General features: G+C 37.6%; 1 protein-coding gene across 1 annotated transcript in view; it reads right to left on the bottom strand.

Moving 5' to 3' along the window:
- The window catches only part of ADGRV1 (adhesion G protein-coupled receptor V1), a 286915-nt gene that overhangs the window by 31805 nt on the left and 227498 nt on the right, over positions 1 to 27612 (bottom strand). The window contains exons 86-87 of the mRNA XM_087761398.1: positions 23007 to 23164; positions 7285 to 7406 (exon numbers count right to left, since the gene is read on the bottom strand). Coding sequence (XP_087617524.1) covers positions 7285 to 7406; positions 23007 to 23164 — 280 coding nt within the window. The remainder of the gene's footprint in view (positions 1 to 7284; positions 7407 to 23006; positions 23165 to 27612) is intronic.

Below are 27612 nucleotides of genomic sequence, written 5' to 3'. Positions count from 1 at the left end.
ATCAGGTCTGTATGGCTTTGTCTAGCTGAGTCTTAAAACCATATAGCAATGAAGATCCCAAACCTCTCTGGACATTTTATTCATTTTTTTCTGTTGCAAATGTTCACTCTGTACTTTTTGCAATTTTATTATGCATTATTCTGTATACAGTCATCATGATAAACACAGCTCTAGACACAAGCTACTCTCTTCTGACATCAATTTCTCCTATATCTTTAGGAGATACTTAGTTCTAGCCTAACAATGTTTCCTTTGTTTACCTGACACTGCAAACTTTTTTCTTTGTTTTGCCTTCAGCTATAGTCTAACTTTAGGTCCATCACAAAAGAACTTGAATAGGTAAAGGGAATATTTTACCATAATTTCATAAGTCAGTAGAGTAATCATGTATTAGAGTATGTTTAGGGTGGTAACTAGGAATACAGAGAATTCTTCTTTATTGCACAGATGTCAAAATGCAATGCTTGCTTTGGATGTGTATTTTAATTTGTTTCTGGAGTAGTGTATGAATTCTTTGAGCTGTGTTTAACTGTGTTTGGTTTATGCACTCAGCTGACAGAAGAGGGTTTGGTATTGCTTGTACTATTTCTACTTGAACAAGCTTATATGCTTTTCTTGATATTCTGTTTGTAGTTCAACTTATCCTGGCAATACTATGATGACCTCATTGTCTACTGTTGGGCTTATCTGTAGTGTAGAATCATTTTTTGCAAAATCTTTAGGCAGCCTTTTGCAGCCCACCATATTTACTCGCATCTCATGTCCACCTAGTACTTGATTTTGGTTTTGTGTGTCTTAGATCATCAGAACTGCTGTACGGGATCATCTAGTCCATCTCTGACTTATCAGGAGGAGATGCTTTAGGAAGATGGCATAAGAAACAGGAAGTGAATCTATTTATAGCAGTGGCCTTCTCAGTGTCCCCTGATTATGTCCCACAGTTAAGTAGTATGTTCTAGGAAAAAACATATCTTTAACTTGCAACTGATGCTGGCATGAGCTTTATAAACAATATACTTTTGTTTATTTTCTTTACTACACTAATATAATGCACTTACAAAACTGTATATGTTTGTTCTCTTCTTACTTTCTCAATATGCTGTATTTTTTTTACTTTTTTTGGCTTCTAGAACTGTGGCATATTGATTTCTCTTGCTACATTTATTTTCTGTTGTTCCATAAACAGGGTATTCTTCATTATAATGTTGAGGGGTGTTTTTGCCACATATCTACTAGTTTTCTCTAATATTTTATCTCCTTTGCTACCTGAGCTAGCCTTTGCTCCCATTCTGGTTTGCCTCTACTATTATAATTAATGAAGTTTGGTGAATCATGTCTACTCCAGCCAATGCCAGATTTGTGCGGGCACCTGTTCATTCATTTTCTGTATGTTCCTACTTCTTGTTAAAGGTACTGTGGGCTTTTCAAACATTTGTACCTGAACTCCTGAATCTTCTCTTACTGTAATCCACTACAAATAAGTTGACTTTTAAAAATTGTCATATTAGGCAAGTCAGCCCTTTTGCCCAGTTTGGAAAACCTAACAGTCAACTCTTAGTGCCAGATTTTTCCTGTGTTTCTTGGGAAGAAGTATTTTACACGTAACACTGTTGGTCATTATGTGGGCATGAGTCATCCTGGTGTGCTCAAACACAGAGTGGGCAAAGACATTTTACCCTTATCTGCATCAGCCAAAACAACGACACAAGATCTTTTTGAATACTGTGGTTAATAATGGGACACCTCCCAGTTTTGATTTACTTTTCTCCTGATTTAAAATTGCTGAAAAATGGAGTTATGATACTGTTGATGAGTAACATTTCAGTATTTCATAAGAGCAAGGTTTTGATTCAAAATTACTTACTAAAAAAGTTAATTAATTTATTGCTGGGGCTAGGGCATGGTGGGGCTTAGCGCAGGAAACCACAACAGGGTTAGCTCAGGGGTACCTAATACCTTGTAGTTTGCAGAGTAGATACACCCTAAATTATAAGATAGAGACTTGGGGTGTGCACCACATTTTGCTGGAAATATAGCCAAAGAATAATCAAGATTATATTGAGAAAGTCAGCTGCAAGGAAAAGCCTGAGAATGGGTCTGAAGCCTCATCCCAACCCCTCTGCAAACAATGGGAAAAGATCCACCCACCACTCTGAACTTTGGATCCATGGAACAGCAAATATGCCACTGATGACGTTAGCTATACAAACCAGAAACACCCCCTAACTGCATGAAAAACGCAGCAATCATTTAGATGAGTATCACGTATGCAAAACAGCCTGTGAAATCCTAACCTTTAGAGACAAGCACATAAGACAGCAGCTTATTCTTTCACTCCTGACCCCGGCAAATATCTTGTGAATAAATCCATGAAGGCAATCGTATGTAAAGAAAAGAGGTAAATGTTCCTCTCAGTTTTGCAAGTGAAAAGATGAGGACCCAAGGCCTTTCACATGAGAGCATGGAGTATGTTTCTGCCACACAGATCTGCCTGAGTAGGATAATCAGGAGCATACTGCTGAGGAACTCAAAACATCAGATATCCCAAACATGCTGCTTATCCTTTTCCTTTCATGCTTTTCTAATTTTTTTTTTATTTTGTAAATCAGCTATTGTTCCCCCATACTTCACTTTGCATGTTTATTCCTGAAGTTAAAGGGAAAGAGTTGCTTTCCCCTCTATGCACTAGAATACCTCGTACTATAAACTCGTCTCTGATGGGAACCGTTTCCTGCAGGAAGCGCTCGGAAACAATTTGTCCTTAGTAGACGATTTTTTCTATCACGTGCATTTGTAGACGATTTTTTCTATCACGTGCATTTCCTAGGAAATGTATGTCATAAGGCTAAACAACTAAGTTGGATAACATGTAGTGTCCTTCCAGTCTCCTGAGTTGAATCCACTTGAATATCCAACACATTTTAATGGGTCACGTCCTGGTTCATTACACAGTCTATAGCTCCTGAGCACCACGGAAGCAGGTCTCTGTTTCTCGTAAACTATCACATATTCTCCTTCCTATTAGGGAAAAGCTCTGAATGAACACTGAATTGCTTTCCAGCTGAAACAGGGCATGTTGTGTAACAGAAATACCCACCAATAAATGGTAAACCTGCCTTTTATTGCAGAAAATGGCCTTGTTTTAACAATCATTATCAATTCTGAGACCTGATAAAGGCATAACACATGGGAATCAGATGCCAACAGCATGCACTAAAAGATAACTAGTTCCTCTCAAAATAATTATGAAAATGTGTTATCCACTGCAAAGTCCCATTTTTCTGTCCCATTCCCAAACAGCTGGGCTGAGATTAAAGCTTCAAAGGACACTGGAGATGGCTGCCCCTGTTGCGGATGAATCTGGCTCTGCAGAGCCTGGAGACTAGAAGTGTCCCTCAGCAGGGACTGTGTGCTCCCCACGACCAGCCCCTCATTAGTGGGAGTGTGGTCTGCAAAAGCTTTATAAGGCTATACCTGCTTACAGCAAAATCTTAATTTATTCAGTATTTAGTATTTGTAATACATAATTTTCTTCTACGCAAACAGTTTGCATATTGACATTTTCTCTAATTAAGACAATTGGATGTAGCTGGTTATTTAATGAAAAGTATAGATTAAGGAAATTTACAGGCTTCACCTTGTTCCTTCCCTGTTTTTCATTTCATGCTGCATGTCTGGTCACCTGAATCACATGTCAGTTTTTCTGTTTCCTGATTAGATAACTGCTAACTTTAAAACAGGAGAACAATACATGTGGGGTTGTTATTTAAAATGTGGGGGTGTTACAGGAAATGTTTTTTAAACTCATTTTATTGTAGAGATTTACAAAGCACTGAAGACAATCACCTATTAAAACAAACAAACAAATATAAAAACTGTAGTACTGTGAAAGAGCTACTCCATTTTTTTTTACTGTTCTCGGGATACTCACCACTAAAAAGGTATCTTTTCCTTTTAAATATTTGGTAACTTTATACTTTAAAAAGTAATTTCCAATATCTAGTAACAAAAGGTAGTGGATGCTCTCCTATTACATTTTATGTCTGAAAATTCCAGCAAAGGATAAAAAATGTTTTTAACATGTGAAGTGTGAAGTTCTTGAGCTCTTCATAGCTGGAAGGAAAAGTTTTTATTTACTACTGTTTGAGCTGGAGCTACAGCCCTGCACATTTTGATTTAAAATATTAACCAGGAAGAGAATATACGTTTGAAATTATTGCATCTGCTTTCAATAAAGGAACATTTATTTTATATATTTGAGATTTTACAGATTCTCTAGGGCTAGGAATAGCAAAACCAACAGATTTCTCCTTTTGATGTAGAAGATCAATATTGATGTAATTTGCATAGAAATTTGCCTCTTGTGGAGATGCTGCAGTATCTTCTGCGTGCCAGTTGACATCTACAGTTATTCCCCAGATATTGCGATCTACCATTAGGGCAAGAAGCCAAATTAATTGATCCCAATACAAAAGAGATGATATCCATTGGTGAAGCAGTTTCTCGTGTTGGTAGAGAGTTAAAGGATAAATTATGGGCAGAAGGGCAACGCAGGCAGTCTGGCATTGCCACGGGGTTGCACAGCAGTGATAACGACATAAGGCAAGCCAGCCAGTAGAGGGTGAAGCTTGTAGTATTTGGTTTCTTAATTTTTCATTTTCTAGCTCCTCTGAAGGATTTAAAATAAAGTTTCTGAATATATATTTCCCAGCTGTCTAATTGAGGGTGGAGATGCAACTGGGGACATGCCTCTGAAAGATTAGAAATGCGCCTGCCAATAGAAGTTATTTGATCTTTGTGCATGACCCCACACTGCTGACAGACGAGTACAGCTCTTGAAAGTGAAAGTTATTTATGTCAGGTCCTTGAGTACCAAAACAATATATACAGAAATATGTATACTCTCAGTTGTATGGAATTATGGTAGAAATATTTCTGCCATTGTAATACCCATAAAAATGTTCCAGCAGAAGCACACAAGAGTTGTGTACTACCTACGCAGGCCTTATTGGTATATATCTTTTGTATGGACAAGTAATGCTGATAAGAGATCAGTCAACAATCAAAGAATAACCAATAAAACAAACCAAAAAAACTTCCTAAAGTTCAAAGATTTTAAAGTACATGAATGGAAACAAAACTACATAAAAGCATTAAATTTAACCAACTGAAAAATTTCACATAGATTGAGAAAAGCAAATATTTGTGGTATCATCTCACTTTTAGCTGGATCTAAACAAAATCCTAACTTTGGAGTCATTCAGTGGCGCATCTCTAATAGCAGTCATGACTTAAACATTATTCTAGGCATGCTTTTGTATCTGTGTTTTCCATATCACCTGCTATCATACTGGACCACTAATGCAATAAATCCCCCACAGACCCTCTGGGTCTCATATTTTACAGAATTGGCTTTCAACATCCTATTTTACTTCTTGATCCTATTGCATGAATTGGTGTCTTGAAACTGGCAACATTAATTAAAATAACAATAATTCTATGGCTTTGAACTTTACTTGAATAAAATGAAATTTCAAGTTATATAAAGTAGACTAATATAAAGTCTCTTCTGGCAATTACACAGAAGGGTCAACACTCTGGCCAAGAATGATAATTTTCACAAAGTACTCATGTCCCTCTTCTCTAAGTATGCACTTGCAAGAAAGTAATTTTATTTTAAAGTAAATATCCATGCATATTACAGTGCTCTGGCACTGTTTTACCTCTGACATAAAATCTCAATTACAATGAATTACCCTTTTCAAAAATTTGTATCCAAGATGGACCTATGCAACTCAAACCCAGATCAGATTCTAGTAATAATTCTTTGTAGAGAGACAGTAAGGAAGGATATATAAAAATATTTATCTACATGTAAATACACACACGTCACCACACTTTTGTGCTCTATATCAGTGCATTAAGTTTCACTATAAAGCTGCAGTAGTTGCAGTTGTAGTGCTAAAACTCCCAAGGGGGTTTGCCTGTACTCTGAGATTTTGCAGGGGGAGAGAAAAGGGAGGGAACGTACTTTGGTACTACTGCCAGTCCTGCAGAGTTATGGCAGTCTGACTGCAAAAAAAGCTCAGCTGCCTTCCTAAAAAGCAATTTTATTTGCTTGCGGACAATTAATGGAGCAAATCTACTCACATAACTTCACAGAAAAAAAACAGCATAACTAATTTCAGCCAATATATGCCAATATATACAAAATAGTTAAATGACAATATGTACTGAACAATTAAATGTATTGCAAGGAGAATAAGCTACTTTTTTTTTTCCTCAATTTAAAAAAATATTTATGTCTGAGATGTACTTTGTGAAATTGTTTAGATTTCTGCTTAAGGAAACTTCCATCTTTTGAAAATCTAAAATAAATCTTTTTTCTGAAATATACCTTTCTAATTAATTTTTTTTGATGAGGTGTAAAGATTTTTAATATAAGTAAATCATACATGCTAACACAGATATTTCTGTTATTAAAAACGGCAGAGGAACTTGCACACCATATATTGGGAGATAGAGATAAATATATATTAATTCCTCATCATTTCACTGTTTTCAGACATCACAGGCATTTTCCCATCCGTGATATACTATCCTCTATTCTGTAAACAATTCCACAATTTCCAGCATAGCATTGAATTCAGTGTAATACAGTACTGAGTCCAGTGGAAGCACTTGCATGCATAAAATTCTGCAAAAGGCTATTTGCATTTTTTATAACTAATAATCAAAGTCTAGTCTATATTTGATTTTTTTTAATGAAAATACCTTTGCTTTACCAATATGTATACTGCATGAGAAAAGCTAAGCCTCAAGGCTCACCTCTAATAATGAAAAAAATTTCAATGTTATGGTTATACAATTTGAAAGTCTTTGTTTTGTTTTGTTTTTTTTTTTTAATTAGAGTTAACAGATACAGAAAATTGAAATACTCAATTTTTGCAAAGGCTGCAGAGATTTCAGTTTTACTGCTATAATTATCTCTGTAACACATTACATACAGAAGCAAGCAATTTTCTTTCCCAGTGTATTAGCTAAGAAATAAAATCTATGCAATTATACTGCTATTGTTTCAAAACAATGCATCCCTTGTTTTAATATGCAGTCTATATGTTAATTTCATAAATAAACAGAATACATAATTAACACTTCCACCATGTCACAATGTGTTTCTGGATGTTGTTCAGCTGGTGAAGCTGAAATGCCAAACATGTTGTGAGCGGTGGAGGTGACTCTCAGCTCTGCAAGAGGACTGAAGGAAAAGGTGCCAGCTCTTACCTGCAGACTGTTGAAGATGATGAAGAAGACTAACATCCAGAGGTGCCGGTAAGCCATGTGCAGTCCTCCCCACAGCCAGGTGACAGAAATCAGGGCAAAGAGGTACAAGACTAAGGGGATCTCTGAAAACCACAAACACAGCATTTCAGCTGGTGCGCCCTGGGAAAAACACTTTTTAAAGCATTACTGACACAGGACCCGGTTTTGCCGTCTCTGGCCAGCCTTGGAATTCATTCTCCAGCGATGGGCAGCCCTTCTCCTGCCCTAGCCTGGGCTGTCAGGACCCCCCCGGGGCCAGGAGACCAGCAGAAGGGCATGGCCAGCTGGGGGACTAGGGCATGAAGGGGCCAGGGGGGCACAGCACAGCTCAGCAAATCCTGCATGGGTGCTTTGCAGGTGGGAAGAGCACACGCAGAGTCAGAAAATGCGCTGACCTTGAGGGAGAGCTCTTGGCAAGCTCTGGAAATTTTGGGAGGAAACAGACTTTCAAGAATTGAGAGGAAAGGGAACAGAAAAAAAGCATAAAGACTGTTATGGCTCTGGCAATGTATAGAATTACATAGAAATTATACGAATAGCTTATTCTCTGATTTGTTGTTACTTTCACTGCAAGCCAAACATGAGAAGGTGTCTGACCCTATAAAACTCCACTCAGCTGAGGAGCCCCTCAAAGACAGACTGCACCAATTAACTTCATACACCTTCTAAAATATGTGCAGAATCTGTCCTTAAGCTCACACACACAGCTGCATTTTATATTCCCTACTGTATTTACAGCATAAAAGATTTAAGGAATGCTGGCAAAAAGATGTCTGCGTGGACAAAATTTGCAAAAAGGAAAGGAGAAGTTAGCTTTTGCCCCCAGTCATTCCTGTTGCAAACAGCCTGGTACACCATGCTGACCCTCCGTGTTGACTGTATTCACGGCAGACTTCAAAGTCCATGTTTGCCCAGGTCTGCACACTTCAGGGGCAGAGGTGCTCAGCCGGGCATTGCCCCTCTCTGCATTAGTCATACGGCATCAGCAAAGAGCGGGGACGCGCTTTTGACAGGCATCATTCTAGAAACAGCAGTTTGTGAGCACTTAGGCATTTCACTTAATACTGCACAAAAAGTAAGTGTCTTCTGAATATAGGCAACAGCCAAAGTCAAGACTACCTTCCAGCAAGGTAGGCAGTAGTTTCTTCAGGGTTGTAACTATTGCTTTGGCAGAAATGCATGTGTATATTTTTATAAACAAGGGAATGACTTAAAGCAAAGCACAATGTGAGCAGGCACTGTGTTCCTCAAGTTTCCCCTATTAAAGCCTAATACTGCTCAGTAAAACCTGGAGTCCAAACCTGGGCTGTTCTGCAACCACTGTTTGATAGTGTGACGTAACATTTAACAAAGAAAGATAAGTATTTCCTTAGTGAACTAAAATGAGATACTGTGTTAGAAATGAAAATCAACATTATGCTAGGGTAGAGGTAACCTAGGACTAAAGGTAATAAAACTGAAGTATTAAAATAAACTTAGTTCTTTGGACCAGTTAACAAGGCCTTGCTTTTCCTGCAGAGAAAAAAAAAACCTACCTGTTTTTACTGGAAAATAACAAAGGCCATTACAGCATAAAGAAAATCAGATTCCCTAAGGAAAAGTGTTTGAATGCTCAGCTCTAATCATTGCTAAGGTACTCCTGTTCTGCCACTTATGTCTGAGGGCATGATATAAATCCTCTCCAGTTTGGCCATTTGTAAATAGTGCTATTTCTGTGCAAGCAGGATTGCAAGCTTTCTCTCAGTGAATGGGAAGATGCAGTGCTATGAGCCCTAGGCAGCTAGAGACCTCCTGTAGGACTTGAGGAGGCATCATGGGTGGGTATTGGTGCCTTAGAATGGCATTAGATTCATGTATTTCATGTATTTCATGTCACAGGAGATCTAAAGGATCTGTACATACAATCAGTACATACAACACAGGGCCTGTGGAAGACCCATTCCTTATGAAGAGAAAGCTGGAGGCTAGACTGGATAACCTTGGTTGTCTCAAATGACAATCAATGCCCATTAAGCATCTGAATCACTTCTCCCATGGCAAGGTGAGGTCTGGCCAAAATTTATTAAAGGTCTGGGATTTCCCAAGGGTCCCTGATCCATAACACTAATAATACATGTGTATTTTTCAGAGCAGCATCAGGGGAAGAAGATTAAGGCTATGTACCTCTGTTATTTGTCTGGGAGGAACTCGATTTTGTTAGATGAATAGAATGGAAATGCGAAGTATTTATTATGCCACACTCCACAGGTACTAGTATCCCTTTCGCACAAAGCACCTGTCTCAAAGTCCCTTGGTCAAAATGGAAAAATTCCTTGTGGCCTCAACAGATGTTGAAACAAAGTTTTCTATAACAGCTACTAATATACATGGCCAATATCACAATGCTTTTACAATAATTAAAAATGTAAAGCCCTCTAAAGTACCAGGTAGTAGAGTAAGAAGTAGAGCATTAAGTATTTCTCTTTATCCTACGTTGCATACACTAATGAATCCAAATACTTATAAGCTGTGTACTTAACAATGTTCACAAAAAAAAACCAACAAAGAACTGGCAACCTCAAAGTTTTTGGGGTTTTAATACCAAAACTTACCAAAATAAAAAATAAGAAAACATACTTCAAAAAATGTCACTTTTTGTAAATGTAATTCTAAAGGTAAATTCAGTAATTATCTGTAGAGGAACTCATCAATTTATTTGTGCACAGATATTGATGGCATGATATCATCTTTTTGTTTAAATCTCAAAATCATGCAAAAAACTTCAGCTGCTTATGAAATTCAACTGATATAATGGACTGGCTACTAATGATCACTACGGCATACAATTCTAAATGCTGTACATAGACCAAAATGAACAATGAAGAGAATTATCTTGGGAAGTTGAATAATGGTTTGGCTTCTGTATTACTTTGCAATATGGTTCAACTCAGGTGGGGGGCAGGGGAGAGAAGAAAGCAAATTCCAGAAAGACAAACTGCCGGCAGTAGAACATGCCAAAAATTAACATTGTGATTTCTGCTTTTAGCACATAAACATCCCTTATGGAAAAATACCGTAATAATAATCATAACCTAGCACCACTAGATTGTCGCAGCCATAGATCACTGAAATAGCTGTGTACATAAAGCTGAATGAAATGGAGCAATATGATATCTAGATCATATACTTTTGATGTGCAATGATCTGACTTTATTATCTCCAAGTGTGTGTGAGGGGGAAATTTGATAAATTCAGTGCCATCTCACCAGAATAAAATGACCACAGGTAAAACCAGAATCACTGAAGCTAACAAGATCTCTATGGAGTGTACCTTGAGCAATTCTGCTAAAAATTTATGTAATGAATGCTACTCAGTAAAAACATGTCAATTTATATATGCATTATAACAATAAAGATGGTCTGAAGATACCTGCTTTTTACCAGAGGCTGAATGTTTGTACAGTTTATGATTCTGCTTTTATGTTTGTCAGTAACAATTGCTTCATTATCAGTATTGTAAAGGGTTAATAAAGAGTTGAAACTTTGGCAGTATTTAGTTTCATCTGTTTGAATTTTCTTCACCCATTTTGATCAGACAATTTGTTGTATTTAATCAAACAAAAGCTGAATTACTAGAACAAACATACCAGAAAATCAGCAACAATGTCTTTTAAGTTTGTAAAAACAGCTCTGCATAAAGGAAAAGGACACCAATAAATAGACTTGAAATGAACCAAAATAGACAGTCTAGTTATCTGTGGTTTCCCTCACATGGCAAGAAAACCAACACCCCCCTCCCAAACAAACTCAAAGGGTATTTCCGGGCAGATGAATTTTCTGGGCAGGCAAGAATTTTACTCTAAATCCAAGTGCAAGCAATTGCTTTTAGACTACTTGAGTAAGCCTTACCAGACAAAAGACTGCCATGGAGCAGTCAACTCAACATCAGTGTGATGTAGGGGAGATGTTTTCAAGTAGCTCTGTTGGGCATTATGTATTTGAACCATGCAGGTCCACATTTTTTTTACACCATTACCACACCTTTTTTTAATACTAGGAATGACAAAGGGTTTTATTTAAGCAACAGTCAGTTCACCCACTCCTTAAATATATATGTATATGTACCTATGTATGCATGTATCACCATCCCAACTGTTCATGCCTCTCCCTGAAATATCTCCCCTTTTCCCTAACTACAAGCTTAAGAAACATTGGCAGAGTTGATGACTCAATACTGATAAATGCAGCTTATGCAGGTCTAGTTGCAGGTTTTTAGAGTTTGAAAACTTACCATAGCCCAGCTTGGTATCTGGCCAGGTGAAATTATATATATTCAATTTACCAAAAAACTAAATGTACTCACTGTTTCTCACTTTTCACCATTGCTGAAAAAAAGATTATTTTCCTTATTAACTTACCTATAAAATTTATTTTTCTGCAATGCTTATTGTTCGGAGGGCTGCAGTACATTGTAGTCAGTTTTGATGGGTGGTAAAACTGTAGTTTTATTACAGTAGGGGAGTCCTTAGCATAAACACAAGATTTTGTCCAGTGATTTACATAAAAATTATGCTGGTGAGAATTTGAAAGATAGGCCACAATATGTTCATGACGGAGTTGGATTAGATTACAAAATTCATGAACCAGGAAAAGTATTAAAGTGCTGGAAAAAATGATTTACCTCAATGGGAGCCTAAAAGGAGGTGTACTGGGTATGAACAAAAGTTTATGTGGCCTTGCCTCCAACAAGGGCCAAAAAAGCTGGCCAGATGTGATACTTCTCCCAGCAATTCTTTCATTTACAACTCAGGAGCTTCCTGAACCAGACACAGTTTCTTTCTATTTAGGAATCTTCAGGGGACTTCTCTTTCACAAACTCATCTTGAACTAACTACAGTGAACTTTGATAATTCAGAGTATCCAGTGGCAAGGAACTCCACAGGAATAGCATAAGATTCAGGTAATAAAATGCCAGACTGCTCGCCTGAAACAGCTGTCAGCCTTGCATTTGCTGTTTGGTTTCCTTATAGCAGAAGCAAGAACAAGAAATAGAAGGAAACAAAAAACCCAGAACATTTCCAAACAGCTATGCTTTCCCATACAGTGGTTTTAAATCTGTAACAAAATAAACTCACACAATTTTATATTTCTGAAATAAACTTTGCAAAGAAAGACTATGGTGATAGTTTTAAGTCCATCTTCTGCTGTGCTATAAGACTGACCTACACAGAGAAATAATCTAATGATGAGACTCAAGTGTCTACACCTACTGCAACCTAAACAGGTTGCAGCAGCTTACTGAGGTCCACAAAGTTTACCACCACAGAACTGTGGTCCAGTCAGACTCTGCATGACTTCTTCAGAAATGAGAACTGCAACAGTTGTCACATCTATGTGCCACCAACTGGAAAAATGGTCAGAAATACTAAATTTTACAATACGGGATGAGACTGCCTAAAATTTATTCATAGCTGGGGCCTGGAATAGATTCTGCCAGTTGAGTAGTGCTGGTTCAGACACTGCAGAGAAAAAAAAGAGTAAGGGAGAAATAATTTTCCAGTGTCAAATGCATCTTGTAGACTAACTCCCTTCAAACATAGGGTTCACCTGTCTCGGAAAGCACGGGAAGGAGACACCTGCCAACCTCTGTCCCTGCATCTGACAGCACAAAGAGCCATGTGGCCTCTAGGTAGTCCAAGGCTGGGAGGACAAGGAGGAATGAAGAAGAAAAAGGTGGAAGCAGCTGTGAAGAAGAGCAAGAATATGATGAGGAGCCTTGCGGTGTTCCCCATCGTGATCCACTGTCACACCTTTGATGGTTCACCTAATGGCAAGTTGAAGTTGGAGGTGGATTTGTATATGTCATTGTAATTTCACCTAATGATGGTACAGTTCACATGGTTAACCTCTCTCATCCTTACGTAGTGCCTATTGATTACGAAAGAATAATTTGATGGTGCCTGCTGCAATCTGTTTTACCAGGGAGCAAAGCAGCAGTGAAAAACCTTCTGTACAATTTCAGTCAACAACTGCCCTCATTTCATAGCAAAAGGTTGTTTAAAAATGCCTTTTTGCTCTATATCTTATACATCACAGTTAGGAAAACCAATGGATAAGCACTTGGGCAGAGAGAAAACCTAGCATCTGAATGAACCAACTTGCTTGAACAAAAGTATCAAAACAGAAATAAGTGATAAGCCAAATGAAACAAAGGTCAGCTCATTGCTACGGACAAAATCTGTGGCAATACCAGAAAAGTAACTGAAATGAACTGGAAAAACAACACACTTCTTTTATGGATTGCAAGCACTGGGAGTCTCTTCAGGATACCAGGATTAGTCCATTGAGAATACCATGTTCAGTCAAGCAGGTGGGTTTTGATGATGTTTTTTCAATTGGTATCCAGTAAAAAGCATAACTTTTCAGTTTGAATTGGATTATATATTTCAAAAGATAATACATTTTCTTCTTCCTAGAATAGACATGTAATTCAAAAGAAAATAAACTTCATATTCTGAAATTGTCAGTTTTCTGTTTCTTCTGTCTGTAGAGTTAGAACTACTCCTTAACTTTATATATTCATTCTGTTTCATTACAAAACTGTCAGGTAGACTACCTGAAGGCTTTCTTCTTTCCTTCCATACCTGATATTATAGATAAAATTCTCCAGTACAATGAGTCTGAGCAGTGGAAAATGGTAATCAAATAGAAATTAATAAAATGGGAAAATATTAAATAATACTAAAACTCTGAAATGTAATGGTGAGTATGTCTTTGCAGCAAACATCTAGACAATTTAACTATGGAAAATAAAGAATGCACTATGCTTTCATAATGTATCCAAATGTTTGTATTCTCACCACTGTGTTGGCCCATATTATGTCTTTTCTATTGCTTGAAATGTTTAATTTTTTTCTAAAAATAGGAAAGTCAATAAAAGAAGCAATTAAATAATAGAGCTTGCATGATCTTCCGAGTTTACCTATAAATATTTACTATGTGTCTTGCCCTTAGGTTGTTAAACTGATAATGCAACTTTAATTGCTTTTAATTGTTCTTGGCTAGACATGAAGACCTACTGCAAAACCTGAAAGATCTTTACGTTTTCCTAGATGATTGGGGAGAATGCATAGCTTCAAAGAATTTCACTGATTTGTGGGAGACCTAAATTAGTAAAACATTTACAGACTATTGCTTAAGAAGTCATGGGTTAAACTTAGCACAGAACTACGAAAATGCCACAAAAACAATTTTTTTTAAATAAGCTTTAATAACAGTGTTTCAATTGCTTTTGACAACTGCTGTAGAAAAGGAGTTTGGTAACAGGATTTTGTGGCCAAAATAAAGAAGTTAATAGATTTCCTCATAGAGTTCAAAGGAGAAAATACCACCGCCACCACCAACATGCAATCAGCGACTCATGACAAAACCTCTGACTCCAGATTAGGAATGTTAAAGATGTGCAGAATTTAACAGTAGCTGATATGCAGATCAGAAAGCTGGTAGGTAAATGTCCATGAAACCCAATTAGACAAAATTATTCACAGATAATTTGTAAAAGTAGGAAGCAGAAAGCCTGTTAAAATATTTTTTTTCATTCATTTATATTTTTTGACATGCTGCTCTTTGTGGCAAGGAAGAGTTCAAAATTAAAGAATACCTGCTAAAAGAGAAGCACACCTCCCATTAAGCATGAAGACTGTATCATTACTACAAAAACATAAAAGATTGGCCTCTCTAACCTTCCCACTAAATCTCTTTTTTTTGGCAAACTTTCTCATACATCTTGGAGACACTTTATGGTATAATCAAATGAAAGACGAGGTATCTTATTATAGGTTATGTTATTACTGTTATGCAAGGAACATAGCAAATCCCAGAACAGCAAACCAAAAAAGAAAGAAAAAGTTTAACCTACTTATCTCCATATAATAAAATTATTTAGAAGTATGCAAAATATTAAATGAGTGCTAAATTCACAACTGTACAGGCATAACTCATGCAAATTAACTTGCTTCTGCAGATTTCTTTAAAGGAGGAAGCAAATTTGGGCCTGTGAAGCACTGTACAAACAATCTAAATTACATGACTGCAGATTATGCATTTAAGTTATTATCTTATTCAGATCTTTGTTCTTTATTTCAGCTGTTAATTATGCTTGTGCATTTTGTCTTAACTGTATTTGTAAAAATCTCAGAGGCAAAGATTTGTTTTTCTAATTACAAAAAAGAAAAGCCCCTGGAGCACTATGAAGACTAAAATATTATATCCAATTATTATCCAATTATTATCCAATATTATATCCAATACTATATCCATCACTGTTATGAATACTCTGAGTAATGTACATAACTCTTAGTTCAGAGGTAGCCAACCTGGTTCTTGATTTCTAGATGTACATTGTCATCTCAAGATGAAAGTACTCCTGCAATTCACTGTTCCTTCAGTTCTCTTAGATACATGATATGTATCTTATAATTCAAGATAAAGATTTTAGCATATAGCTCACAGGATAAGGAAGACATGTAACTACAGGTTTAGATACACATTCTCACTGAGAATCAAAAGTCCTGTCCTCAGTATAATTTCCTGAGCACAGAAGCATGGTTGGAATGTCCTGCACTTGCATTTCGTATGGCTTATTTGCTTCTTAAAATGTTCAGATGGTCGTAGATAGAGGTGGACCATCCAACATGTTCTGTCATGATCAGGAATTGCACACTGCTAAGACAATAAATATATTAAAGACATTTATATGAAGAAAGATGCAAGAAGGTAGTTAAAATTTTACAGCTAAATATCTAAGGCATTCTTCATGAAGTTCTATTTTGGCAACATAAAGTTTTAATCTTTAAATTAATTCTGGCATATTTACAATGATGATATCTGAATCAGGTAAGTTCTACTACATATTTATGCATAGGGCATGAAAATTATGCCACTACATGTTGTTCAGTAAATGGAGGTCATCTCTTCACAAAGGTATTATCAGAAAAAAATGCATGTGATTTATCAGTTCAGATTTTTCTGTTATATTGCCAAATCTTCTTGTGAAATTATGAAAGGTTAGCAAACAGTTGGAAAATAAAATTATGTATATTGGATTGCTGTCTTATTCATCTCCAATTTTTATATTTGCATATTGGGACTGTCAAGAAAAAGCAGTCATATCTTACATATGCCTATTTTAACCTCCTGTTATTTCAGCCAAATACAACCACCTTGCTTTATATAACCTGATTTCCTTCAAAAGCAGTCCTTCTCGTTGCAAACTTAAATATTAGTTCACCCAGAGGCTGTTTATCCAATGCAGACTTCTGACTTGGCTCCTGTCAAGGCTAACTTTTGAGAAGTTAGTTTCTATATATAGTAGAATAATCAGTCAACAGAACATGTTTGCTGAAAGGCTGGCAAACTGAATCAGTTCAAACTGAAGTCTCTTTTCTAGCAAACTCAACGCGTATCTTTGAAAGAGCATACTAGAGGTAGAGTTGACATTCTTTGTAAATCAGCTTTCACGCTATTTTCCAACACTTGCTTTTGAAGAGGAAGAGCTGCCTGCTCTAAGAGATAATTAATTCTTGACTCTCCCATTGCCCTTTCTTCTAGCCTTCTACTGCCGAGGAAAATTCCCTGACCTAAGCAAGCTGTATCAATCACCATGTAAAACAACACGACTAGCAACAGGGCAATTCTGGAGCAGTAAAAAAGAGTGTGAGAGGGCAGCCTCATATATTTGGTATTCCAGACAATTGAAATATTCTATTTATTTGTGCTTATTCTCTATTACAACCTTGTTTTAATCATATGCTTTTACAGCAATATCCCAGGCATAAGAAAAGAGTATGGTAAGCTCTCTGGGAAGATCACAAACCACTGCCAAAGGAATTGACAACAATTAGTAAAAGCAGAATTTTGCTGGGCTAGCTGTCCTTGGGCTATGATGTTTTCTTGAAAGCCTAGAAACTACCAGAATAGGGTATGAGAGATGTGACTCAAAAATACCCAGGATAAATCTAGGGGACTAGGAAGAATGTATCATAGAATCATAGGATTATTAAGGTTGGAAAAGACCCTTAAGATCAAGTCCAACCGTTAACCTAGCACTGCCAAGTCCACCACTAAACCATGTCCTCAAGCACCACGTCTACCCTTCTTTTAAATACCTCCAGGGATGGAGACTCAACCACTTCCCTGGGCAGCATCTTCCAATGCCTGACTACCTTTGTGGTCAAGAAGTTTTTCCTAAGATCCAACCTAAACTTCCCCTGGTACAGCTTGAGGCCATTTCCTCTCGTCCTATCGCTTGTTATTAGGGAGAAGAGACCAACCCCCACCTCGCTACGACCTCCTTTCAGGTAGTTGTAGAGAGCAATAAGGTCTCCCCTCAGCCTCCTCTTCTCCAAACTAAACAACCCCAGCTCCCTCAGCCGCTCCTTGTAAGACTTATTCTCTAGACCCCTCACCAACTTCGTTGCCCTTCTTTGGACACACTCTAGTAAATAGGCATGACAGAAAAGGAGGTACAACTAATAAATGAAAATCTGTGTATAAATGTATATAACACCCCCCCCCCCCCCCATTATAACCTATAGTTTTCCAATAAACTATTTAACGGTGTACAAACAGATCCTTTTTGCAGTTACCAAGGGGCAAAATTTTTCTCTTAGATATGCATGGTGAAACCCAGAATTGTTATACTGCTCTTAGTAACAAAAATACATGAGAGTCCTCTGTAGTATGGCTAACAACAAACTCTGTGGTCTTACAGACAGAACAAAATGGTAAACACAGTACTGCTACTGAGGTTCAGGAAGATGTTTTACTACAGCAGACAGGCTTATTGTAATATCTGTGGAAGACTAATCTGGTGGCGCTCTATGATAGTGTCTGCGTTGGTAAATAAGGGAAGAGCAACTGATGTCATCTATCTTGACTTCTCTAAGGCCTTTGACATGGTCCCGCACAACATCCTTGTTTCTAAATTGGAGAGATATGGGTTTGATGGATGGGATACTTGATGGATAATTGGCTGGATGACTACATTCAAAGAATTGCAGTCAGTGGCTCAATGTCCAAATGCCAATCAGTGACAAGTGGTGTCCTTCAGGGGTCCACACTGGGACCAGTACTGTTCAGTATCTTTATTAAAGACTTAGACAGTGGGACTGAGTGCACCCTCAGCACATTTGTGGATGATACCAAGCTGAGTGGCAGAGTAGAGCTGATGGCATCCCCTCCCTGCTTGAGGGAGGGGATGCCATCCAGAAAGACTTTGACAGCCTGGAGAAGTGGGCCCATGTCAACCTCATGAAGTTCAACAAGGCCAAGTGTAAGGTCCTATACCTAGGATGGGGCAATCACCAGTATCAGTACAGACTGGGGGAATGAAGAATTGCGAGCAGCCCTGCAGAGAAGGACTTGGCAGATGAAAAACTGGATATGAGCCAGCAATGTGGACTTGCAGCCTAGAAAACCAATTGTATCCTGGGCTGCATGACAAGAAGTGTGGCCAGCAGATCGAGAGAGGCAATTATAGCCCTCTCCTCTGGTGACACCCCACCAGGAGTACTGCATCCAGTTCTGGGGTTGCCAGCACAGGAAAGACATAGACCTGTTGGAGCAGGTCCAGAGGAGGCTACAAAAATGATCAGAGGGATGGAACACCTCTGCTATAAGGAAAGGCTGAGAGAGCTGGGGTTGTTCACCCTGGAGAAGAGAAGGCTCCGGGAAGACCTTCTTGTGGCATTTCAATATTTAAAGAGGGCTTGTAAGAGAGATGGAGAAAGACTTTTTACCAGAGCCTGTAGCGACAGGACAAGGGGAAATAGTTTTAAACTGAAAGAGGATAGATTTAGAATGGATATAAGGAAGACATTTTTTACGATGAGGGTGGTGAGACACTGGAACGGGTTGCTCGGAGAAGTTGTGGAGGCCCCATCTTCTGAAGTGTTCAAGGTCAGGTTGGGCAGGGCTTTAAGCAACATGATCTAGCGGAAGATGTCCTTGCCCATGGCAGGGGGCTTGGACAAGATGATCTTTAAAGGTACCTTCCAAACCAAACCATTCTATGATTCTGTGATTCTGGATAGTTCAAAATGAGCCTTCTTTGCAAGGTAAGCTTCAGATTAGTCCAACAATAGGAGAAAAGAGAGTAAGAAAATTTTGACTCAATTTTTACCTTAGTCACTTCAATATTCAATTTATTTGAAAGAAAAACAGTATACACTACAAATGAGGATAAACTGTACTGTTTCTATTCCTATTAAATTTCTATTAAAGTTAGTTATAGCCTTCCTCAAGTAAAAATCACAAAAATAGTACTTCAGAATTACTAGCTATAGTTTAAGAGGCTTTTCCTACAATCTATGAATTGGCTTAAAGAACGTACACTTAGAAGCCAATTTTTTTTTCTTTCAAATCTACATATCCAACCCCTTCTTCTGTTTTATGGTAATATGCAAGCCAGTGACCTTGCTATTTTATTTTTATTGACAATATTCAGTAGTGTTTTGCATGAATTATTGCAGAAAACACACGGGGTCATCTGTATCACACTGCAATTTTAACTGTGTTCTAACTGACTGACTCCCAGAAGGGGACTAAGCACTACTAGTTCAAATATTCACATGCCAATAGGTGTTTGTATGAATATCTACGTATAAATGATAATTACATGTCTATATATGTAACTTTTTCCTTTCTCTAATACTCTTTGCTTTCTGGAATTTAAATGAACAGGTGTCCACAACTACTAGTAAAAGTAAAGGCATATTTTAAAATATTTTTATCTATGTTTACAGCTCTCTACATTCAATATGTCATAATTGTTTACAGTGTCATTCACCCAGAATTTTATTCTTTTTCTAGAGAAAGTAACTAATGGAGAGCAGACAGTTTTCCAAAGCAGTGAATTTTTTTTCTTCTTCTTTTTTTCCATTACTTATCACATTGTACAAAGTGGGGAAGTTTGGGTTCTGAACCTCAGGCTGGAGGCTAGGAAAGGGTTTTTTTGCTGTAGGAATTAATTGTTGTGGGCGATCAAATAGGGAGGAAATCAATATGGGGATGAGAGCTAGAGACAAGCCAGAATAAGACACTACACATAGACAACTGTTCCTTCGTAGCTCCACCTTTCCTCTGGTTTTGCATGAAAGAGAGAGAAACCTTGGCTTATTTAGTGCCATAACAAAACAGCAAAGCGTGCCTGTGCAACTTAAGGAGGCAACGTTGCTAAAAGAACTCCCTACCCCATAGGATCTTGCAAATGGCTCTGAAGCGTGCACTGAAGAACGTGGTGCAGGTGTGACCCAGGAGCCCCTCTCTGTTGCTGAAGCAAGATATCATCATGCAGCTGATTGCAGGCAACTTTGCCATTATGAAAAATGGTGTTTCCCACAGCATCCTCTGTGGTGGTTGCAATAACAGCACTGAAGCAGGAGCAGGTCTCACTGAGTTTGTAAGAACATGGAGTCAGTGGAGTGATCTTGTCCAAAGAGTGGGTCATATGGTAAGGTTCAAAATTTAAAAGTGGTAATAGGTCTTACCACTGCAAACTGCCTTTGAATATATCTTTAAAAGCACAATATGCCCATAAAATATTAAAAATAATGTAAATATACTACCACTATCTCACATTTCAGGAGAGAAATATTCAGGCAGAAAGTCAGAGGCCTTTTTTTAACAGTAAATACCATGTTATGTAGTTATAGGCAACGTTACAAACTAGAGAAACCACTGGCCTTTCTTTCTGGAAGCTTACACTATAAACACAGCTACACAGAGAGGCCTTATACAACCACAGGCACCATAAACCTCACCAGGCAGCTCTTTTTCTTCTCTAAAACAGCCTCTCTCCAACTTGCTCTCACCCACATTGCATGAGGTACTTTCATTTCTGCTTGCAAAAGCCCTGTGGTAGCAAAACATCAGTTTGCCATGAAGGTGTAAAAGTAGTAAAAGTTGCAAACTGCTTTAAAAAACCCCATACCATTTTTGACATGTTACTGAATGTCTCTCTTCCTGATTTTTTTTTTTCTTTTCTTTTCTTCTGAGACCTCAGCATTCTCTATACCATTTTCTGGACTCTGTTGGAGAAAAAACCCACCCTGAATCCTATGTTAAATCAAACAAAGTTTTGTTGCAACCCTATTATTTTAACTCCTATTAGTACTTTCTGCCATTTTGCATGCCAGCTTTCCTTATGGCATTGTTTCAGTTTTCAGTTGGTTGGTTGGGTTTTTTTTGTTTAACTGCTCTGAGATGAGCCTTAACCTTCAACATAGGAATATGGAATCTCCATCCTTAGAGATACTAAAAAAAGTTATTTCTAAATAAATAAACTATATTATTCAAGACTGAATAAGGAACCACCTTTGTGACTGCTCCAGGCAGTCCCTTTTATATCAGAAAGAAAGGAAATTGTAAAGTGCAAGTAAGATCTTGGGTATCATACTTATAAGCTTATGTTTATCAGACCTTATCCAAATTCATATAGCTTTTAGGCAAGCTGACATTTTGTCACTAAGAAAGAAATTAATATTTGAAGAAATGTCCAGATAATAAATATTTAAAATTTATTTTCATTTTCTCATAGAAGGAATATATTTCTACAACCCAACTGTTCAAAAAAGCCAAACCCCCTCATTTCATAATACAATTATCACTGGAAATTTGACCATTTGAACAAGACAGCTGCTCTTTATAAATCTGAACAGTTACAAGCACTGGAATACTCAATGGAATTTTTTAATAATGCACTGTCCCTTTTAAGTTCAGATGATATTTATCTAATGAGTTGGGAAAAAATGATGCAAGAATCTTTCGCAAGTTTATGAAATCTAACTGGATTCATGCAGTCAGGGAGAAAATAGATACATTTCTATTAAAAATCTCTATATTTGCACTTGTTTATGAAACTCAGATTTTTTTTCCAAGAACACCATGAAAACAAAAGAATTATTCTAAGCTTCCCACAGAGTGTCCTATTATTACAGTATTGCTCTAAACTGCTGCAACTTTATTTTGGGAACATTATTGTATTTGAATTGTTCTGACAGAGGAGACCAACCGATACTTCCTGTTTTGCACGAAACAGGTCTTTTCTTTCAAGCACGTTTCAGTTGCGAGTAGTGCTAGGAAATTTCAAAACAGAGGCATTAACTCCAAATACTCCAACACGCAGATGGCTCATGACTGCAGTGACCTACTATACTGAAAAACACAAGGGCCAGGAGCTGTGGCCAACACCTGGGGCTGAGCAAAGGAGCACAGCATGCGTTCGTACATTATTGCTGCCCCACACACCTGCAATCAGTGCTCCTGAGCAGCCCCAGCCTTCCCTGGGACAGGGCTGTTCAATACCCCCCGCCAAAACCAGGCATGGGGACACAGTGCTTCAAGCAGGGCAGTGCTGTGTCTTATCATTATTCTCTTTACTGGACTAGACATAAGCAGTGATACTAATTTCTTGGTTTAGGTTTAGCACATTTTTATCCTCATAAGACAGTTAAGCATCTGCATAACTTCCATCATTAAAGTACTTTGACAGACTTCAAAGGGACCACTAGTATGCTTAATCTTAAACAAGTGTGTAGGTATCTATTGAATTGTGGTTTCTAGTGGGGTTTTCTGACCTTGTGAGAACAGTCAGTACTGTTCTGAAAGTCCAACTTGTTTGCGTAGGCGTCGCCCACGAATCATACCTGCAGCGTTTGTTCTTCCTCTGAAAATATCGTCATACGCTTTCCATTGTGGGGTCACCTGGTAGGCGTGGATGAACACCACAAAAACCACTACCAAGCACATTAATGGCACCAGAGCAGCGGTGAAGAGAGCAGCGTAGGCATTTGGAATGAAGCACCTGATGGAAAAAATGGAAAAAAATTCTGTTTATGAAAATAAGAGACACCTTATGCTTTACAAACCACAAAATCTTTAACTCTGTTCCCAGAGCAAACTTGATAGGATGCATTGGGTTCTGTTGGTTCTTATCTCCTTATCGTATCTTAAATAATATAAGATTTGCACCTTAAAAGTATGCATGTTATATTTTAGCCTAACCAATGTTGAAGAGATTTAAACTGTTGCAATGGAACAAATTATATTTTAACAAACTCCATGCATGCTATATTCATTTAATGTGATCACTCTTAGTCACCAAAGTCTAAAAGGGCATGATGCAATTTTCTATACTTAGCTACTGAAACCACAAATTAAATTTTGAGAAATATATTTTTAAAATAAATGAACAAGTCTTAAAGGCAAGATAACTATTCCTCCTCAAGCTGTTGGAAATTATATGTCATTTCCACACTGAAGCCTAATGTTCACTCCTTCCTGCTTTTTTTTTTGAATTGTCCTGTCTCTCCTTACCCTTTCCATTTATTAAGTTATTATTATTTATAAAGATGTGACAGGAACACGAGCTATTCCAAAAAGAGTCAAATTACGCATATAAGACGATGACTTGAAGGATATGGAGATGATAGCTAAAGAGAGCCTCAACGGTATGAGAGATCAGGGTTTTCTGTGAACTCCCTTGAGGTCAGTATGTGCTTTACTGCCACTGACCTACTCTAGAGATGACGCACAACGGATTAGCCCAAGGGACGGCTCGGGAGTCAGTATGTCTAGAGAGTATGTGGTCACTGCTGTCCCTATTAAGAGGGTGTAACTTACCCAGCCCTTCTGTTTGTCAGGTCAGCTCTGCTGAATAACCTTAGAGTCCATGCTGATATAATATACATCTGAGAACAGCCTGGGTACATGTTTCACTGTACCTGGTATAGCCTCTGGCTTTGCTTAAGTGGACATGAGTACTCTGTCCAGCAAGTCCTGCAAGACTCTGGGATTGCATTCTGTGCCAGCTCTGCCACAGCATCAGTCAGGCACACTCAGTGCATCCCCAAATCATTTCCAGCAGAATCTAGATACCTTCTACAACTCTCTTCAAAAGGTACAGGCTCAGTCAGACAGCAAGTTGAGATACCACCTGATAACATCACTGAGAAAATAAGCAAGCAAGAGGGAAGGTAGGAACTCTCTATTGCAGTTAAAGGTGTTTGTTTCACAGAACCACAGAGTGGTTGAGGTAGAAAAGGACCACTGGGTGTCATCTTGTCCAATCCCCCTGCTCAAGCATGGACACATAGAGCTGGTTGCCCAGGACTGTGTCTAGATGGTTTTTTAATATCTCCAAGGATGGAGACTCTCTGGGCAACCTGTGCCAGTGCTTGGTCACCCAGACAGTGAAAAAGTGTTTCCTGATGTTCCGATGGGGGTTCCTGTGTTTCAGTTTGTGCCCATGGCCTCTGGCCCTGTCACTGGGCACCTCTGAAAAGAGACTGTCTTCATCCTCTTTGCAGCCTCCCTACAGTTATTTATATACATTAAAAAGATCCCTTTGAGCCTTCTGTTCTCCAGGTTGAACAGTCCCAACTCTCTCAGCTTTTCCTCATAGAAGAGATGCTCCAGTCCCTTACGCATTTTGGTGGCCCTTCATTGGACTTTGTCCAGTCTGTCCATGTCTCTTTTGTACTGAGAAGCCCAGAACTGGACCCAGAGCTCCAGGTGTGGCCTCATGAGTGCTGAGCAGATGGGAAGGATCATCTCCCTCAACTTGCTGTCAAGACGGTTGGCTCCTGGATACAACATGTCATCCATTTCATCCTTCTTATTTTTAATACTGCTTAGGTATGAAAGTTATTTTTGTTCCCCAAATGTATTCTTGAGTGGGCCCAATTAGCATTAAGACCTGAAGGCACATTACCATAACTTATGCTGTTTTTAATGATTATACTGAAGCCAAGAATCTTAGCAGAAGTATAGTCTTCTATAAAATCATTTTATATTCTGAAACCTGTAATTTTTTTCAATTTGATACATTTTTGTATTTCAGAGATCACTTATGCTCTTAAAAAATTATCTGAACGTCTTGAAAGTTTTCTGTGAACACTCCTTTACATTCAGTTAACAAAAGCTGCATGAAACCAAAAACCCACAGAGATGGGTCAGTTTTACTAATACCCCTAGGTACTTGCTCTAAAAAAGACACCGAAAAGTTATGTAGACAAGAAATACACAAAGCTGTATTAATTTACAAATCTTATTTTGGATTTTTGTCTTGAAAGCAATCGTGAGCAATACAAGAACGACCACCACTTCCTGTAAATTCTATTCACATATAGCAGTGTGATGATATATGTTGAAAGATACCTTTTATGCTGGAAATCATATGGGATATCATTATAGGGACCAACTGAAAATATTTATTATACTTGACACTGGGGGCACACATTTATTATTCCATTACCATGACACATTTGCCACATGGACCTACCATGTGTCTCGTATCCCTAGCATTGGATAGGAATAGAAGAAAAATGTCCCAAAACGACAACTAAGTTGGTGTTCCAGAACACATCTATTCTATAGAAAAAGGCCTAGAAAGACTGATATGGAGACTGGAATGAACTACATAATTACAAACCTTACTTGTTTAAAGAAGAGCATTATCTCCTGCAGTATAGCCCTTAAGCAAGTTGCTTTTTTTTTTTTTAAACAGGCACTAGACTTTGTAAAGTAAGTCTTTAATCCATGAAAGACAGAACCATTCTTCATAATGAAGTTATTCTTGTATTTCTTTCTTGGGTAAGTAACTATAAGGTTTTTGTTTGTTTTGAATCTGAGTAATAGCAAGAAAAAATACAGCTACCAGTTGAAATACATGCCTTGTGAAATGGGGATGAGAAAAATCAAACACTGTTAACTTCTTCAGAGACTGTCATTTTGTTACAAAGCTTCTGTGACCTCCTGTGAACACTTTCTAGTGTTTCTTGCAGTACCAAATTGTACATTTTTTCCTGACTGTTTTGAGAAGTTTTGCTACCAGCTTACCTAGCATCGAAAAGACAACTGTTTAGCTTTCATCCCAAGCTGCCTCCGCTCTTGCCCTTCTTGACTATCATCTGAATGAAGATTCCATCTTTGCTTCTGTTTTGACCATCTTGTTCTGACCATTGACTTTGTTTTGATCCCTGATTTTGTTTTGATTACTATAAATTTCTCTGGTAACCTTGATAGTAACATATTCCCATTGGTTGATTCTCTTCCACTGCTCTTAGCTAAACCAATTTCTTTTCATTATCTTCAAGAATCCCTCTGGTAACCTCTCAATCTCCTACCCCACTCCTGGTGTCACTTTTTCCATAAACAGCAGTTTACTTCCATATCAAACACTTCTAATTTACAAAATTTTTTTCCAACTTATGAGAACATTAAACACATTATCTAAAGCCCTGTGTAGGTCTGTATCTGTTATAATTCTATGAAAGAAGCTAGAAATAATTTTAGAAATAATTGTTTTTAGTATGTATCTTCTCTAAGGTATAATTCCATAGTAGTATGCAATGATTTGTTAATCATTTTAAAAGTGAAAAAAAATCAAACAAACCAGGAACTATATTAGTTTTTTTTCCTTCAATATGAAGCAATAAGACACTTGCTTTACATATTTTTTGCCAGGAATAGAATGATGAGAAACAGCTTTAATATACAAGATTTTTTTTCTCTCTTGAGAACTACTGCAGATGTTCATTCAATCTAAATTGATACTTTTAAATACAACAAACACGGAGAGATTAGGACATACAAATTAATAGACAACATCATCTCTTCTTTGGAAAAGATGTAACCTCAGAAAATCATATACATTTAAATCAATTAATTTATTAAAATGACCTCACTTATTGGCCTGCCAGAATCAGGGCTTTACCTTGGTTTTGCTTTTTTTTCCCCTTCTAATCTATAAAATGGGATTGCTAGGCTTGCTTTCTTCTCAAGGGGGCGAAGCATGTTTATCTGACCCTTTAAGTGTGTTTGTAAAGTCTTCTGTGATATCTTAAACCATAACATTTCCTGAAATCTGGAGAAGGATTCCAGCTACATAAGATGCAGAAGGCCCTCTTTTATTTTTCCTAATATTTTTAAAGGAAAAAGAGAAGACAACTGACATGATGTATACTGGAACTATTTGTTAACACAATTATATAATTAATATTAAAAAAAGAAAAAAAAAACAAAACAAACAACCAAGCAACATTGCTAAGAAAATAAGGACTATTTAAAAAATTCAGGGAGTTATTCAATGAAAGGACTGACATATTTTGTTCCCTTCTAAACAAGAAAGATTTAAAATTGCTCAATGTGTTATAGATAGTTTCATTCCTTTATTGCCATGTCTTGAATTCTAAGGGCAATCTCCTTCAAATGTGTCTTGAAACTATGGAAAGTTAAGTTTGACAAAAAATT

The sequence above is a fragment of the Nipponia nippon genome, unplaced genomic scaffold (genome assembly GCF_047370975.1).
Source record: "Nipponia nippon isolate SJK-2023a ecotype South Korea unplaced genomic scaffold, ASM4737097v1 scaffold_24, whole genome shotgun sequence".
NCBI lineage: Eukaryota > Metazoa > Chordata > Aves > Pelecaniformes > Threskiornithidae > Nipponia > Nipponia nippon.
Note: the sequence above shows the minus strand (reverse complement) of the source record. Positions and strands in the feature narration are given on the sequence as shown.